This window comes from Ascidiella aspersa, chromosome 6 (assembly GCF_963924565.1).
Source record: "Ascidiella aspersa chromosome 6, kaAscAspe10.2, whole genome shotgun sequence".
NCBI lineage: Eukaryota > Metazoa > Chordata > Ascidiacea > Phlebobranchia > Ascidiidae > Ascidiella > Ascidiella aspersa.
This window is the reverse complement of record NC_139452.1, coordinates 24,823,391-24,841,419: the sequence shown is the minus strand read 5'-3', so window position 1 is coordinate 24,841,419 and position 18,029 is coordinate 24,823,391. Positions and strand designations below refer to the sequence as shown.

The 18,029-nt window shown below is 35.0% G+C and overlaps 1 protein-coding gene across 1 annotated transcript in view; it reads right to left on the bottom strand.

The window, feature by feature from the left end:
* Window positions 1-7,880, bottom strand: part of LOC146140955 (fermitin family homolog 2-like) — a 45,036-nt gene extending 37,156 nt beyond the window's left edge. Inside the window, exons 1-7 of the mRNA XM_083392964.1 lie at window positions 7,486-7,880; window positions 5,745-5,878; window positions 5,069-5,168; window positions 4,459-4,629; window positions 3,726-3,758; window positions 1,944-2,136; window positions 451-553 (exon numbers count right to left, since the gene is read on the bottom strand). Coding sequence (XP_083249090.1) covers window positions 451-553; window positions 1,944-2,136; window positions 3,726-3,758; window positions 4,459-4,629; window positions 5,069-5,168; window positions 5,745-5,878; window positions 7,486-7,690 — 939 coding nt within the window. The 5' untranslated portion in view covers window positions 7,691-7,880. The remainder of the gene's footprint in view (window positions 1-450; window positions 554-1,943; window positions 2,137-3,725; window positions 3,759-4,458; window positions 4,630-5,068; window positions 5,169-5,744; window positions 5,879-7,485) is intronic.
* Window positions 7,881-18,029: the final 10,149 nt, after the last annotated feature.

Sequence of the window (18,029 nt, the reverse complement as noted above, 5' to 3'; positions counted from 1 at the left end):
ATTTTAAAGTAATCAATGTTTGTAGAATCTTTCTATAGCAAACAACTGGCCAACATACAACACAAAGTGGTATTTTATTAAATAACCTTTTAGAGAATCTGTTGAAGGTACCTCTAAACTGGTCGCTTTCAATTTGGAACCAACATTGTCCAATAATCCTTCTTAAAATTGCAACATAAAAATATACAAGCTATGTGGTATGCCAGAGTACATATACCCCTTACGATATAACTAGCTCCATCTCTAAACTATTTGCTTCATTTAATTTTTTGACCGAAATGCTAACACATCTGTAAGTGTTTTTGTTTCTTCACAATCATAACATTTTTCATCTGCCTGATGAAACTTTCAATAAAAAACAAAAATCAATACAAAACCAATTATACATTGAATGGCTAGAATCAGTTTCTACTTTCTACCATTGCTAACTTATATATATGCATTGCTTACTTTTGGATTTAGATCGAAGAAGGAATAAAATTTGAATCGAAGACAGATTGTGTCGTGTTCCTTGACGCCCTGCTCCATAAGACACCTCGAACTGTCCAACCATCTAGGAACAAAATGTTATAATTATAATAACAGTTTTGCATAGCACACAGGCACCTTTCAATTGACCAAGTTTGTTTGTATAGAGATGGATTACAGCTATTACTATGTAGAAAAGGTGAAACTTACATAAAAACCTAAAACAACTTGACTGAAACAAATGGGAAGTAATGAATTTCCGCAGACAATGAAATGTAAAAGAAAGATTCTTGCCTTCATGTCAGGTGATGTTAAAAAAAACAACTATGCACTTAATAACATGTGGTGCATTGTGGTGGTTTTGTTAACTTGTGTGAAGTGACCTAAGTTCCGTTTTGTTGATTTAAAAGTGCATGGTCCTTCACTTGATGCTGTAAAAGCACCTAACATATTCTGCTTTAATTGAAATTGCTATATTTGCGGTCCAGCTCTCTTTATCATCGATTAAGTGATTTGTAGGTTCAAAAGTTAAAAAAAAAATCATTTTTGTAAGATTTGTAATTTTTACAAGTTAAAAATCTAATTCTTATCAGTTGGAAAACAAATTTACACAAAGTAAGTTTTACACAAGTATATATAGACCGTATTTTTATCTTTGTTTAATTTTGCCAAATTAGCTCACATTGGTGTTATTTTATTTTTTAATTGTTACCAGGGGATAAATTAGAGACAAAAAGGGTCATACCACAGTTTTACCTTTGTTTAATTTTGACAAATTAGCACACATTGGCTTCATTTTATCAAAAATTGTTATCAGGGGATATATTGAAGGCAAAAAGGGACCCCTGGGTGAGCTAGAAAACACAGCCTTCTACAGCAGCAGTCAAAAGTAGCCCAGGTTAACTTCAAAGCAGGAAATTGGGGAAACGTAAACAAGTAAAAAGTCCCTACCCAGTGTTGTATAAACAATAAAACTCAGTTTTAAAACCCCAGGTTAAACCAGGATCAGACAGTTTTTAAAGGAAGTTTAGCTAAGAGTTCAAAAACAACATCAGGCTGCCAGAAGAAAACTGGCTTTCTAAAAGGTGATCTAATGCAAAGGGGTCTAAAAGTAAATTAATTGTTTTGGGGTTCTTCTAATACACCTTGTTCTTTACAACACCTCCAAAAAAGAAATCGATTTGTGTCAGGTCAGGTGAGCGTGGTGGCCATTCAACATACCCCTTCTTCCAATCCAACACTGTGGAATAACTGTAAGCCTACTTTTGACCCATACTGCATGTATTTAACTTCACTACTAATAGAAACTCACAATGCCATTGTAGGTGAAATATATATTGCTTTAAAAAATGTCTGATCCTGGTTTCAGTCAGGTTTATTAAACCTGAATTTTTATTGTTTATATAAACAGTGATCGACAAGCAGAAACCTGCTGCCAACACGTTTGGACTCATAAAAAATACACCCTCATATACCCAGTGTTGTAGCGTGCTTTGTCCAGCAGAGTTTTTGGCCTGAAAAGGTGGGCCAGGGCCTGGGGTGATGGTTTGGCCGACGTGGAAAGCAGCTTCGGGTCGACGTAGGCGCTGTCCAGGAATTCAAGACTGTGCGACGTCATGGGACTGTTCTTCATGTTTTTCGGGGTCAGGGTGTTGTACATTGGAGAGCCTAAAAGATGAAGACTTATTTTCAATATACGTTTTTTTTTTTTTAGTGGCAAAGCTTGGGCACACTTTTATAAGCTCATTTCGCCATTGTGCCTCAACATTTCGATCAAAAAATTATAAGGTATTGTGTATGTCAAGGATTACTGAAAATATATATTGGTTGGGATTGTTTAGAAGATAATTTGTTTAACATTACTGCAAGTCTGACAGATCAGTTGAGTAATGTGCTCAGAACAAATAAAACAAATTTGGTTGAATCATTGACTAAGTCCTACAATGTTTGAGTTGTAGGCTTTCTAGGGGTTGATTTAAATATTATAAACCAGGGGTCGGCAACCTACCAAAACCGTATTCAAAATGATTGAACATATATTTTTTAACATTTTTTTTATATACCAATTTAAGTGCAAAAATATCCGAGGCCCGCCTGATTGACAGTTGCTCTCACATTTTAATAACACAATTCTTAGTTAACATTTGCGCGGCCCGCAGAGACCTTTCTAAGTTTGGTTTTGGCCCGCGACTAGAAAAAGGTTGCCGACCCCTTTTAAAACCATCATTTAAATTACTACCGAGGTGTACCATTATCATGAAACAAATTTTTTTTGAAAATACAAACAGTTTTGTAAAATATGTGGAAGTTGTTTTAAAAGGCACAGATTTTAAGCTAAGCATTACATTTGATGCCTTGTGTATAATCTACAAACACCACTGTTTACAGATAAGCATTCAAAACAACAACAAAATATGTAGAAGGCACAAACACTTTAAAATCAACACAACATAAACTTGTACAAATAACAAACTTATTTCAGATAGTAATGGTTTACAAATGAATAATTTACAACTAACAAGATTATTTACTTTATACTCCAAAACAAATCTTACAAAAAATACACAAAAAAAACAAATCGCACAACAAATATTTTAATGTCAGACATTAAAATAGTAAATTAACACAGCTAATAATTGGTATTTATCAAGTTTAACATATACATGAAATGAATGTGATGTAAAATTGCCGGTTTATGATAAAGTAGAAAAAAAATGGTGGTAAGTAATAAACAGGTCCAGGTGGTTCGGTAAAATTTTTCAAACAATACTCTGACAACAAACAAATGGGAATAAAATATATCTAGGATGCAAAATTGAGTTAATCACTAATAAATTATTTCAATAAAACCAGTTTATTTTTAAAATCAGATTGTGGCTAATGTCTCAAAAAAAATCCCAAATACAGAATCATTTAGCATGATGAATCAAGTTCTAAAATATAAAGCAATTGCAATGAAGCACAAAATTCTCCGTAGAAGCACACAAATACGGCATCTATAAATTGAAAATTGAATGAAAACAGAAATGGGGCAAAGAACACTGTTTTTATTCTTGACGTTATGAAAATTATTTTGCGAAAACAGCTAACAAATTTATGCACATAAATTTGGTGCTGGAATAAATTGAATTTTAGAGAAAAATTACAGGTACATTTCTGTTTACAGTTTTATTAAATTAACTTATTAAATTGAACACTATGTATATTGTCCCATTCCTGTATGAATCACTACAAAAGCACACACAATCAACTCTTACCTCCTCGAAGATTTGCCACCGATGGGTGAATAGCTTTCTCAAAGTTAAAAAAAAGTTATGCACCTTAGTTAATTCTATTCACATCACATTCAGTTTAGCGGTTAACAGTGACAAACGCTGTATTGTGTATGCAAACCAACAATATCTGTTATGCCAAAGCACGGTGGCAAAAAGTTACAGAAAGATTTAATATTAATATAATATTAAAATCCCAAATACATAAAATAGAAACGATGCAGCTTGATAAATGAAGTAATCGTCGGTAGATCGACATCATCTTATTAAGACGTTTCGATACGAACTCTTACCATATTTAGTTAATGCATTTAACTAAAGAACATATAAGTTCATATCAAAACGTCTTAATTAAGAAGTCGATCTACGAAACTTTTTTGGCTTTGCATTGCATTATCAAGAATACTATATATATATTAATAATATATATATAATTATAAATATGCAAAGAAGTGCTACATCTCAGTTACACAAAGGTGTATTTTAGAAAACCCATTTAAGACAATCATAGGTATATACAGATATACATATCTCAATGGTACAAACGGGTTAAGATAGTTATCATTGTGGTTGGTCAAAATAAAAAAGCAAGAGGGTTTATAAGTGCAATTTAATATCTATATAGTTTATCTGTAGAGAAAAAACTATTTGCACAATTATGTAAAATACAGCAAAGAAAGCCAAGTTTTAGCTAGAACCAGTGTAAATAAATGTATACCTGGTGTGTAGGGAGATGTTGGGGTTAGTCCAGGGGTGAGAACATTGGGGGTAAGCAGTCCGTCATCCTGGGTACCGTTTGAGTTCTGTTTTTTGGTGGGGGTGTGATTTTTTTCACCCTTGGCAGGTTTGGGCGGTACAAGAATGGAAAGTTCTTCTGGGTGACGGATATCTGCACAATTGTCGGAAAAAACACAATAAACAGCATGGTAATGGACTTTTTTGTTTGTTTGGCTACTACAATGTTGTGACTTGTGACGTCCACTAAATAAAATAACATTAAATATAAATTTCAATCTGAATATGGTTAAAGTATTTTAGAGTTTCATTGTAAAAAAATGGTACACAGTGTGGGGAGCTAAATTGTAAGTAACATTTGGCCGATAAAACAGGATAAGGTAGATATTTATGAATGGTAATTTGTTTGGCTGTGGCTGCTATTTAACCCCTAAACTTAATGGTTGTAGCTATAAGTGAAGCTTTCTTCAATTTAAAAACATCTTACAGATTTTCGTTTTTTAGCGTCGCCTGGGTATTTCTTAAAAAAAAATGGTACGCATGTAAATCGCATAACACAAAAGGCTGAATTATAAAAGAGGAAGAAGGCTCACCGAAAAACTTGCAGATGTCGATCATGGTGTGCAAAACCCTGGCGGCAAAGTTGACTCGCACGTTGACGAATTGCAGGTCGGGAAGTTGCACTTTTACAACCTAGAATGCCGTGAAAACAAAGAGAAGTTAAGCAAATGATAACATTAGCAATCAGGGAAACGGCAGGGCTGGGCCTTTGTTGGGTAAATGCTGTTGCAGGTGCAGAAATCCGTACATGAAAAAAAAAATGTTATAAATTCTTTATTAACTTGTACCTATGATTTAAATGGCACAAAAATGCCCTATTTTTTATTGAAACACAATGACCAAATAGTTTAATCTTTCGTTGATCTTGATTGGGTTTTTACTTTACAAGTTGTGAGATTGCTACAAAAAAATCAACAGTTCTGGTATTTACATAAAACACTGAGCTTGCAATAATAAAGTATTAGTTTTTAAGATTTTCCTTACATACAGTATATATATACTACAAATTACAATTTATTGATTTTAAAACAAAAACTATGCATATTTGTAATAAAACTCTTTAAAGTACAGCTTAAGAACTTGAAACATAGACTAATCAAAAAACTAAAAATCATCAAAATCTTTTGCTGTGTGCTGCAAAATTTTGTTACACAAATGTTATAAATTTGGCATTATCAGTAATAAACAATAAAACCAAGTGATATTTACCTTGTGTGTTGGTGTGTAAAGAAGCTGGGCGTCAGCCTGAACTTCATATTTTCCGAGAACTTGTCCCATTTTGTCAAGCCACTTGCAAGCTTTTGGCCACCATAGCTCATAATCTGACCAACTTTTGGTGATATCTGATAATACAAGATTGTGTTGTTAATATAAACCAAACTTGGCATGATTTTTTTCAGGGCAATTCCAACTAGAGATCTTCCGATATTTGGCTTCTACCGATATATCGGTATCAGTAAATGTAGGCCGACACTTTGGCCGATATTTTAGTACGAAAAAAATAATACGATTTTTTCTGAACAACAAACAACTTACCCATATTTTGATGAAAAAAAAAATTGGGATTGAGCATCACGCCAAGTAATATGCAAAATAATAATTTAATAGTTAAAAAGGTATATAAACTAAACTGTTATTCGTATATAACTAAAACGTTATTTGGATTTTATTTTCAATTAATTTAAGTTTTGAACATTTCCCAGGTACATAAACAAAAAAATCGGTATCGGGTATCGGTTGACCAAATTATAAAAAATCGGGTATCGGTATCGGTCGAAAAAGGTGATATCGGCCGATCTCTAATTTCAACTTGCAATGCTCTCACCTTGGACCGAAATAAATAAACAAACAAATAAAATAACACAAAAACAGATATGTTCAATGTCTCCAATTAAACAAAGTGAATAGAATAAATGAGAAAACCTTTATAAAGTTATATAGAAAACAAAAAAACTTTTTGTACTACAACTCATTTATATAACTTTAATTGTATTTAAAACTATTTTGCACAAATAAATATTTTAAGAAGTTAATAATTTGTTGAATTACTTTTGTATACAACAAAGGACAGGAACCTTCTTAATGTAAGTGGGTCATGTGTACTTAAGACAGTCTGACTAACTATCATCCTGTGTCATACCAAAATGCTCAATTTGTATTACTTCAATGAAGACCAATGTTTGCAGATGCTTTGTTTGAACAAAGCAATATTTGCTGGTGGATCAAATATTTCGATTGTGTGCAAAATGAACTAAAATAAATTAAAAGCAATAAACTAGCGATTGGGTATATTTAAATTGGAATACCCAGTGAGATTTTTATTGAGTATTTTGCATGGAAGTATATCATGTGTTACAGCTTTCTTAAAATTAAGTTTTATAGATATATAATTACCAACACTGGAATACAATTTACATTCTGATATGGAAATAAAATAATGACAGCCAAATAAGTGTTAATGAACCATTATTTATTATTTCTAAAATTTAAATATATATACAGTATATTTTGTGGCATTCTAAGAAATTTAGTTAACAAAGGTTTGCAACATACAGTGCACATTTATTTAGAAGAACATTGCACAACTGTGACTTTGTTAATCATTATGTTGCTGTTCTGGTTAGCTTTGATTCTTACAGTCATAAAAGCGAATTTTATCACAATATCGTAATGTAAAGCCACATCCTTACAATAAAATCAGCTAGCTTACCATATTTGTTTTTTAGGGAGTCAACCAGTTTTGCTATGAGCCTCAAATAAGTAATAATGCAGCATATTTCATTATTTCTAAATTTTTATACAGTATACATATATATACTGTGGCATTTTAACAAACAAGAACAAAGCAAAACTGTAACTTTGTTAATCATATGTTGACGTTCTGGTTAGCTATGATGCTTACATAAAGTACAGCATTATCATCCATAAACAACAAAATCAGCTTGCTTACCGTATTTGTTTTTTAAGGAATCCACCAGTTTTGCTATAACTCCTCCAACATGAAGTTCTGTCGTTACCAGCACTGGTATGTCCACCTCCGTTAAAATTTCACCCTGATCATTTTTTATTTGCATGTCGGTGACCTTAATTTTTAGTTCCCAAGATCCGTCAGCATAGCGGCCATCAGCCATCCGTACTCCACTTAAAGCAGACATTTTGACTTTCTGGTCACTTTTTCTATGTTTTTAGCAAAACTCCACTGCGACAGCAAATCGAGTACACAATAAATGCACTACAGAAGTCAAAGTAATCCCAGCGTTTCTTTGAAGAAGTCAGTCAACAGCTTACAAATTTTGACGACAAAGATTGGTACAATAAATAGACAAGATAACTGTTACATAAAGCCACAACACCTACAAAAATAAAAGTTTTGTGCTACAAGCAAATGATATAGAATATTGTAATAAGCAGCTAAGGTGTAATGGCATGTCAGGCTCCTACCACTAGCAAATTCTCATAGTAAGTTGTAAATAAATTTGTAAAATTGATAAAAACTAGACAATCGGCTATTTAGGTGGACAATAAAGTAGTTAAAATTTGATTTTGGTGTATATGTACAATTCAGCTAGCCATGCAAATTGCTAACAGGCACTTCCTGGGGTCAACTTCCCATCTAGTAATTTAAACAGATTTAAAAAAGCAAAACTTTTTAACTGAAATTCAATTTAACATCACCCGAGCCGTAACGGTACCCTAAAATTTAACTATAAAAAAACAATGCACAATCACTACTGGGTGTGTGTGTCCACATTTAAACTTTGGTAGATTTCGACGATTCTTCGCATGTGCAAGGTCAAAAAAGTCAGGGTGACAGAATGCAATATAAATTAAAATTGCACCTCGCTTGCGTAATAAGTAGAAAAATCTGGATGCATATTTTATTTTGTTGGGTGCAGGCCACTATGGAAAGTCTGGCAGGTGAACCAGCAAATTATTTTAACAGACTAGACCTGTGCCCCTAGAAAATAAATATGCACCAGGTATTTTATAATGGAGAGGTGCGCTTTCGACCTTTTAGTTGCACCCAGTCACCCCAATTTTTTGGCGTGCATCAGAGAGATTTCGCCGAGATACTTTCCCGAGGAGGGCGCAGCTAAGTTATGCTGACAAAAACTTGCGGGAGCACCTGCCATAATTTCCACAGTGGTGTTTTCAAAGACCACACTTTGTAAAGATGTTGGAATAAAATTCAATCAAGAGGCCCCCTAAGTAAAATACTGTTTAAAATTGTATAGTATGATTAAAGGGCGCTGGTTTATAATCCTACCACAACAAACATTATTTGGGTTAGGGTGCGGGTTAGCGTTTGGGTTAGTGTGGGTCAAGTATTATTATTAAAGAATATGTAAGAGTACTTGACCCACCCACACCACAACGCTAACTCGCACCTTTACTCAAATTTTGTGCGTTGATTTCATAACTGTGGTAGGATTCTAGACCAGCGCCGATTAAATTATTATTATATCTATATTTATCATTTAATAAGGCTCAACCTAACCAAATTTAAAGATACTGCAACTAACAAAACCAGACGTCAAAATTGAAATTGTAAACTGGGACAAGAAAAATAAGGCGCCTGTCTAGAATCCTACCACGACGCACATTATTTGGGTTGGGGTGCGGATTAGCGTTTGGGTGGGTCGAGCAATATTTTAAATAATAAATATATTAATACTTGACTCATCCAAACCCGCACCCCAAAACCAAATAATGTGCGTTGATTAATAATTATTTAAACGTGTGGAACGATTCTAGACCAGCGCCCTTAATACTCTGGTCATATTTCAAATAGCCTGATCAGTAGCAGAATAACATTCCAGCATAAAGTGGAAATATTATCAGCCGCAAAACCACCTAAACAAACGCAGACTATTTAAAACACAAAAAGGTTAATCTTATACAACCTGACCAAATAGTTTACTTTTTGACTACTTTCCCTTTAAAGTATTAACCCCTTCTGTTTCTGCAGAGACTTAGCAATTGCAATTTGTAAATCCTGCACAAATCTTGCGTAGACTAGTCATAAAACGAAAAACGCCAGCTGCTTTCAATCAAACTGTTGTAAACACACCAAAATCAGTGTGAAACGAGATCTCCTGCTCAGCGCATTTCTTTGAAAAAAGAAACAGCGAATGGAATCAACTGCTCTTTACCGCCATATAAGGCAAAGCCAAGTCGGCAGAATTCCACCTTCGTGTTGCCGAATGCAGCTTGAGGTTTTTTTTTTAACGTTGGTAAAATCAAATTAAGAAATACAAAAATTCCATTTAAATAACCTAACTATCTCCATAACTAGCTCCATGAATAATTTTAACCCTAATCCAATTTTTTCAACCCCGCTCAGTGAACAGGAGCGCCCGTTTTACACCGATTTGGTGTGTTTACAAGAAGTTTGATTGTAACCAGCTGGCGATTTTCTTATCACTAACGGTACTCAAGATTTCTGCAGGATTTACAATTGAATTGTTATAGGTATCTACAGAAACAGAAAAGGTAATAATTTTAGTGCGAAGCAGTCAAAAATGAAAACTATTCGTTCAGATTACATAATTAACCTTTTTATGTTTTAGTTTTGCGTTTTTCATAAGTTTTGCGCCTGATAATATTCCTACTTTATGCTGGAATGATAATATTCCTGATAATATTCCTACTTTATGCTGGAATGTTATTCTTCTACTGATCAGCCTATTTGAATTATGGCCAGACTATTATAATGAAGGGCGCTGGTCTAGATCCACCGTTCAAATAATTATAATCAGCGTATATTATTTGGTTTAGGGTTGGGGTTAACGTTTGGGTTCGGATGGGTAACGTATTATTATGAATTTTCTTCTCCCAGTTTGCAATTTCAATTTTGACGACTGGTTTCTTTGGTTACAGTAACCTAGCTAAAAAAAACTTGTAGGATTCTACATCAGCGCACGTTGTTTAAATGTAACTTTGTGACGTAACTTTATGACGTCAGTTTGAGTCTGTAGAGTCTAGACGCTTTTGAGAATTTTTTTATGATCGCCCCCGAAACAAAACACTTGGTCAGCAGAAATGCATTCCCTGATTAAAAGAAACAATTTGATTAATAATTTAAGTAACGAGCAGCATATTTTGACATCCTGCAACAAATTACTCGTTTTAATTGGTAGAAAAGTCTAGGATATTCGAACAATCTAGTGAAATTTTATGCCACTTCTATTCTTTGTTATGCGTCGTCTTACAAAGAGAAAAAAATACAACCCGTATTTCAAGTCTTCTTTATTATTGCTTACAAGGGCAAACGTTAAAATCTGAGTAAAATCAATTACAATAGCCCACTATGACTGTGTGGCCTGACAAAAGTAAACTTGTCAAGGTCACAATTTGTCGGCGTGCATACAACAAGCGTTGCTTAGGCAGCCTGAAAGCGGGCTGAGCCTTTTTCCGACGAACGTGCGTTGCTCTTAAAGAAGAGCACACCGGCCATGACAAGCACAGCCACGCACAGTGCCACCATTCCTGCCATGTAGTGGTAGGAGCTGGTGTCGGTTGTCTGCAGCAGAAGCGTCTCATCCTCGACCAGTTCTAGAAAGAAAATATAGTAAATATATAGGGATGTATGATAATATAATATATAGGGATGTCTAATAACCGATACTAGGGTGGTATCGGTGCCGATCCAAATTAAAGTTGAAATTTTAACCATGGTTTGCAATCCAACGAAATAGTTTCTAATTTAAAAAGTAAATTTATGCAAAAGTAGTAGATTAACAACTGGTGGTAACTGAACTTAACGCTAAAGCACATTGTGGTCTAATAGTCTGGAAAACTTTGAACGTTTCAGTTGTATCTATTTTGCTTATTTCAGCGTACTAATGACGTCATGTGGTATCGGATCGAAACGCGATAATTTACGTCAAAATTTTGTTTATCGGTATCAGAATAAAATGTCAAGTTTTGAATATACCTAAATCAACAAATAGGGCTGAGGCAAGAATCAGACTAGGAATCCTCTATTTGAAAATACTTGGGTACATTTCTTTTAACGCATTAAAAATCCAAATTACCTAAAATTTCACTATAACAACCTTCGTTTATTGAATATATCTAAACAACTACTTGTTTTCCTTAAACTTGTCAACTAAAAGGTTCCTTAAATTTAACAATGAGGCTTGGGATTGATTTGAAACGTATAGTCCAGCGGTTCTCAACCAGTGGGCCATGGCTCACTGGTGGGCCATGGGAACTTTTTAGGTGGGCCACAGACAAATTAAAAAAAGCAAGATTTATTGAAGAAATTAGTTTCATTTGTGTCACTATAACTAATTCCACAGGAATAATGGCTTGGGGAGAAATTGAGAAGGAATGTAAATAAACGTAAACTTATTGTCAGAAGCAAGTATCTCAGTAATGCACGGTTGAATAAACAATTTGTTTTGATATATGCTCCGCTATTTTTTGTTCTAAACCTTTTTTTATAGTTTGTTCTTTTATTTATTGGGCAACATAATTTTTGTGCAACGAAAATGGGCCACGAAAGAAAAAAGGTTGAGAACCACTGATATAGTCAATCAGTCAGCTTGCAAAGACGAAATCGATCGCTTACCGACGCAGTGCTTTCCGTTGGCCGCTAGAATCTCGCCCTCCAAACAGGAGCACTTGGCAGTTCCGCCGATCATCGAGCAATCTCTATCACAGCCTCCGTTGTCCTACCAAGCGGCCAAAACAAACAAAGTGTTAAAACGAATCAAACCAGTGCTTAGATAGGCTCTTTTTTCCCAAATAGGCTACTAAGCTTAAGCATTGGCGGCCCAATTTCCTTTACTGAGCCTTTTGTGAGCTTGAGGTGAACAAAAAACAAAAATCAAGTCCCCATTACATTTGTGACTTTCACAGATAACAGGATTTTTACACTTTTCTTTTCATATAGAATGTCTTATTCCTACTTATAACGCAGTTATGGCATTGCCGCTTTGAAATTCGAATTAACGGCATAAACATCACGGGCTGGTAAATTAGTTGGTTTTCCAGATGGCAAATGTGTTCAGGCGCAGCAATTTTTTGCACAAACCCACCACCATTTTGGTAATGAAAAACAATTTCTTATCTGTTGCCTTCATACCTTGAAATGCAGTAAAGTAATATAATTGACAGCCAGTATACTAAATTGAAATATTAGTGTATATTTAAGAATTATTCAATTTTTTAAAGAAAGAGTTTAATGAAAAATAAAACGTTTTAGCCGTGAATGTATTTAGACTCCATTTTACTTACATCATTAGCATATATCTAAACGTCTATTTGATTGTGAATACATTTTAAATTTGTTTTTGCTTACCATGGTTCTCGCGAAGCCAAAACCATTAGAGTTCGCGGTAAAAAAGTTACCCTGGATAACTTTTAATATTTACAGGGTACAGTCGATGAGTTGTGTGTCGTTATTCTAGAGGTGTAGTTGGCCATCGCGACTTTAAAGTACGCCAAATAATTCGAAAAAGAAACATCCCTCAGACGATACGCAACCTTTTTTATTATTTTTTCACGAATTCGATCAAGATTTTACAAAGTTTCCAGCACAAAGTACAAAGCGAAACTCTTACCTTCTCACAACTCTCAGGTAACCTGACTTGCACAGTGGTGCTCACAAGATGCTGCTTTCGTTGCGACTTTGGCTCAATAGCCGATTCCGAGATACTTCTCTTCTTCTTTTTCGCGGGGCACGTTTCAGCCTGTTTAAATCAATACAACATTTGTTCAACTTTTCCAGTGTTGTAACGACTTAAGTTATTGACTTGAATTGAGTCCACTTAAGTCACTGTTTTCAAATGACTTAACTTGAGTTAATTTTTTGGACAAATGACTTGACTTGGACTTAAGTCATTTTGTCAAATAACTTGGGATTAAATTAAGTGTTTTTTATTAAAATGTATTTCAAGTTTTGCACATTAAACACTTTTATTGCTGTATATTGCGTTTGTGGTATTTTTTTCAATAAAATCGTTTCTTATAATCGGACGAGTTTACCAATTTTAACAGTTTACTCTTTTGTCAATGACATGAATTAAAATTGACTTGCTCTCATAATGACTTGACTGGGACTTCACTTGTTATTTTTGCAGAAGACTTGACTTGGACTAAAGTTATTGTTCAATAGACTTGAATGATGGGAGTCATTTCAAAATGACTTGTTTACAACACTGACCTTTACCAACGAACAATGTAAGGATTTACTTACAGGGGCACAATCGTCCATTTCGCTGGTATCGCAAACTTCGGCTGAGCAGTGAACAAAGTAAGTCACAGCCCCGACCGCAGTCAGATCCTCTGTAAACACGAAAGACTTGAAGTTGAATCCAGCGAAGGTATCATCTTGGTTGTTAATTAGAGTTCGGTCGGAGCTAACACCGCTGGATCTGTCTGGGCAGCTACATACAGAAACAAACGTAGGTGTTTTCAAACCTATTCTTATTGATGACACAGACCTGTTATAATATAATTCTTATACTTACTGATTATCGATGACGACGTACAAGGGTGTACTTGTTGGATCCGTGGTTTTTGTGACGACACATCGCGTCAACTGCAAATAAGTTTTATAATTGTAGTTTGCTTTGATTTATGACGTGTCTAAATAAATACACATTTCCACTTACATCCAACCGAAGAGTCGCGGCAGCCGTAATAGTCATTTCAACCTTAATGTAAATTTCGTCCGGCACGATTATTTCTCCACTGGCCGCTGCCGTCAAAGCCGTGCCAGCGAACCTGCCCATCGTCAGACTGAACGCACCCGCCGCTTCAGTGGAAAAGGTATCCTTACTGTAAGAAAAGCATGACCCAAATTATGCACCTTGTATTGCTTATTTAATCAATCGAACTAGGATCACAATTCAATTTCTTTAACCTCTGTTCTACTAGCTCTTTGAACAGTCATCAGTTAGCGTTAAAAGCAATTGGCTTCGTTCGCCGTAATTTTTCTTTCGACATAAGGGCGGTTATCTTCTTCATACTTACCCGACTGTCGGCATGACTGCCAATGAAACGGTGGCCAGCTCAGGGTAGGTGCATGTGAAGGAGAGACACGACGCCCGGTACCTCGCAATTCCGTCGGTGAAATCTCCAGCCTGCACGATCTTCCACAGTGTGAAGGTATATGTGAAGGTGGAGCCCGCGTTACGCTGGAGGACGAACGCAAAAGAGACAATTGCTTTTCAGGTCTAGAGCTAACGGTGGAGAACACTTTACCGAAATAAAAAGTTGCGTAAAATCATATGTTACTTTAAGTTTTTCCAACATCCAACAACCACAAAATGGTGTTTTTTAAAATCTACTCACAACAAAGGTTCCTTCGCATGCGGTGACATCGAATGTAATGGCCCCGGCTCCAGAAACTGCACAAGGACCCGTAACGAAATTTGTCAGCGGGTTGGTGCCAACTGAAAAGCGAAGTTGGTCGGGAGCGTCCAGGTTCAATGCTGCTTGATCCGCGGCGTCAAGCCTGAAAAAGTAACCGGCCCATCTATACCAACCATTTGATTTTGAATTTCTACAATCTTAACTTGACGTTCGCGATATAAAAATCAAATTAGGAGTGAAATTCGAACATTAAGACTATAGAAATTAGGTTTTAAGTTAAAAGTTAGGTTTATAAAAAACTACGAAAGTGCAATTTTGATCGAATGACCTGAATTTAGGCTGCTATAAATGGAAGCTCATAATAGGTTAAGTTCTTGCTGAGGTCTCGCTAGGCGCAGACACCAACTTTAATTTTGGGTAATACATTTTTTTAAGGTTTAACAATGTCAGCGCTTTAGTCCTGGTCCATTTTCTATACTACCAAGAGTGCCGGATGGTTTTTATGGCTCAAGTATTCGCATTTAAAATATAAGTAGCTTCTGATTCTTACTTATTGCAAGAAATGGCAAATACATATCTCTCTATACTTACGATAGTGTTACTTGATCAGAGCACATCAGCGAATCTGTAAAGAGATTGTTGTATTTAATATTAGATATTACATTTTTTATATAAACATTAAACGAACTTCTGTGTTGTGTGGTTAATTATGTGACTAAAGATTTCTCAAGCAAAAATGTTAGATTTAGATTATAAGCGCTAATCATTTACCCAAAGAAACAAGTAGATACTCTACTTTTTGTAAGCTTCTTTATATTTCCTGGCATATAACATTAAAAGACACTTGAAGTTGAATTACACAAATATTTAAAATCAATAAACTTACATCCTGCAGTCTTTTGCCAAAACAGACACGAAATCAGCACCAGAACAAACTTCATTGTGAATTGTTGCACGCCACGTTTTAAAAAAAAAACTAAAATTCAGGTCAACTAAAAAAAAAATTTAAAAACTAAAATTCAGGTCAACTAAAAAAAAATTAAAAACTAAAATTCAGGTCAACTAAAAAAAAAATTACGAACTAAAATTCAGGCTATGCAAGGTAAAAAATAATTTTGGCGAACTAATTTCACATCTAAACGGTTTAGGATGGAAAGAATAAGTGCGGAATCACTGTGTTTCTACGTTGCACAAAAATTAACTACGCGAAGAAACATTTATATCACAAGAGCGCAGGCAAACCTGATGAAACTATTTATTACCGGGCTCTACTATCACCGGTTGTCAGCAAGCTTCAACTGAATATCGACATCTTTGGGACAATGCGCTTTTATCAGCTGCCGCGAACACGTTGCTTCCGGTGATTTGGACTCTTCTTCTATTCTTCTATTCTTCTTTGCTCTGACGCTTTTCCGTCCGAGTCAGAACGAAAAACAAATGTGTCGCGGAACTAGAAGCAGATAACCATCTTCACTGCACACCTGTTAACACTTTAAGATATTCAATGAAACATGCACACACAGTGTGTCTGAGATCTAGCACTTCTGAAGCTGCTTTTTGACCAACGATTACGGCTTACATATCATAGTACACTGAAAACCATTGCAGACTCACCGAATCTGTTGATCTATAATGCAAGCAGCGCAGGCTAGAAAAACAACTAGCCTGCAGTGAGGTTCGAACTCACGACCTCCGGTCAAGCCTGGACCGTCGCTCTACTAACTGGGCTATGCGGGCTCAGAGAGGAGCGAGTCGAGAAACAACCACACGCCAATGCTTCACTTTAAGATAAGTCTCATTTTAATGCAGGTCTCACACTGCATTCACCTCTCGTTTTTTCAAATCGAATTTAACCACCGTTCGTTTTCTTTTTTCTTTATTGGTATACAATTTTTATTAGTTTTGATACCTAACAGAGCTTTGGAATTTTATTGAACACCTTTACAAACCTAATCTCGCAGTATGGCGCTCCACCTAAAGGTAAAGGTTGGGGTAAAGCGCTACATTTTAATAGATAGCATTAGGCGCCATAGAACGGTTGAAGGCAATATAGGGTTATATAGGCTGCGTTTATCTGCCACAACCTACCGCGAGTTTCTTTCCTTACACATCATTTCTCGTTTTGGGGATACTTGTGTTAAATATAATGGTGCAACGGTATTAAAAAAAGAAAATAAAATTTAAAAACATTCGTTTTCTTTTAGAGAGTCCGTTGTGTTTATGTTGAATTGCTCGTGGAATGTGCGTCGCGCTGCGAACAAAACGATTTTTTACGTTGATAACACTGAAATGAATAAAACGTTTCTCACTATGCCAAGGACTAAAATCTCAAAGTTTTTGAATTGTTATTCCAAGGGATATAATTCTCAACGATATACGGACCCGCCTGGTTATAAAAAAATGTAGGACTCCAACCCATTTTCAACACAGGAAAATTTTACAGCTTGTGTACCGTAAATAATTTTATTACGACTGCTGATTTAAATTGAGGAAAGATTATTGCACTTTATTTGCAATTTAAGTACAATAATTTGTCCGACATTCAAAGTAGTACTCGTATTAAAATTCCCCACGATACACAAGGCTGGATGAGTTATATAACACCCCTATGAGTGAATTGCTGAATATCCACTTTTAATTAGTTACGTAAATGGGTGAAATATATGAACAATATATTACATGTATTTATGAAACAGACTCCACAGCCGCGGAGGACAAACGTTTAAACACCAGCTTTGACGTCGTTAAAAACAGAGGAATTTCTGGCCTTGTCGCAGCATTACGTCGTTCAGAGTCGATTTGGAGATGCAGGCAATATAAAAAGCCAAACTTATTTGAAAAAAGTAAAAAAAAGCCAAATCTGCTACAAACTCTAACAAGCCTATGTTTTTTCGTGAAGTAAATAAAAAAAAGCAACAAATGGTCATGCTGGTACATTGAATTTCTCTTTTTGTGGCAATTTTTCCCAATTTTTTCTCTTTTTGTAAATTTTTTTTGCAATTTTTGTCTTTTTGTGATTTTTTAGGGGGAAATTTTTCTCTTTTTGTGTTGGTTCGATCTTTTTTTTGACATAAGAATCATAAAATTTTTAAACAAAACAAAAAAGCCTAAAAAAGCGAAATTTCATTTGGATTTTTTTCGAAAAAATAAAATCCAAAGAGGTTTATA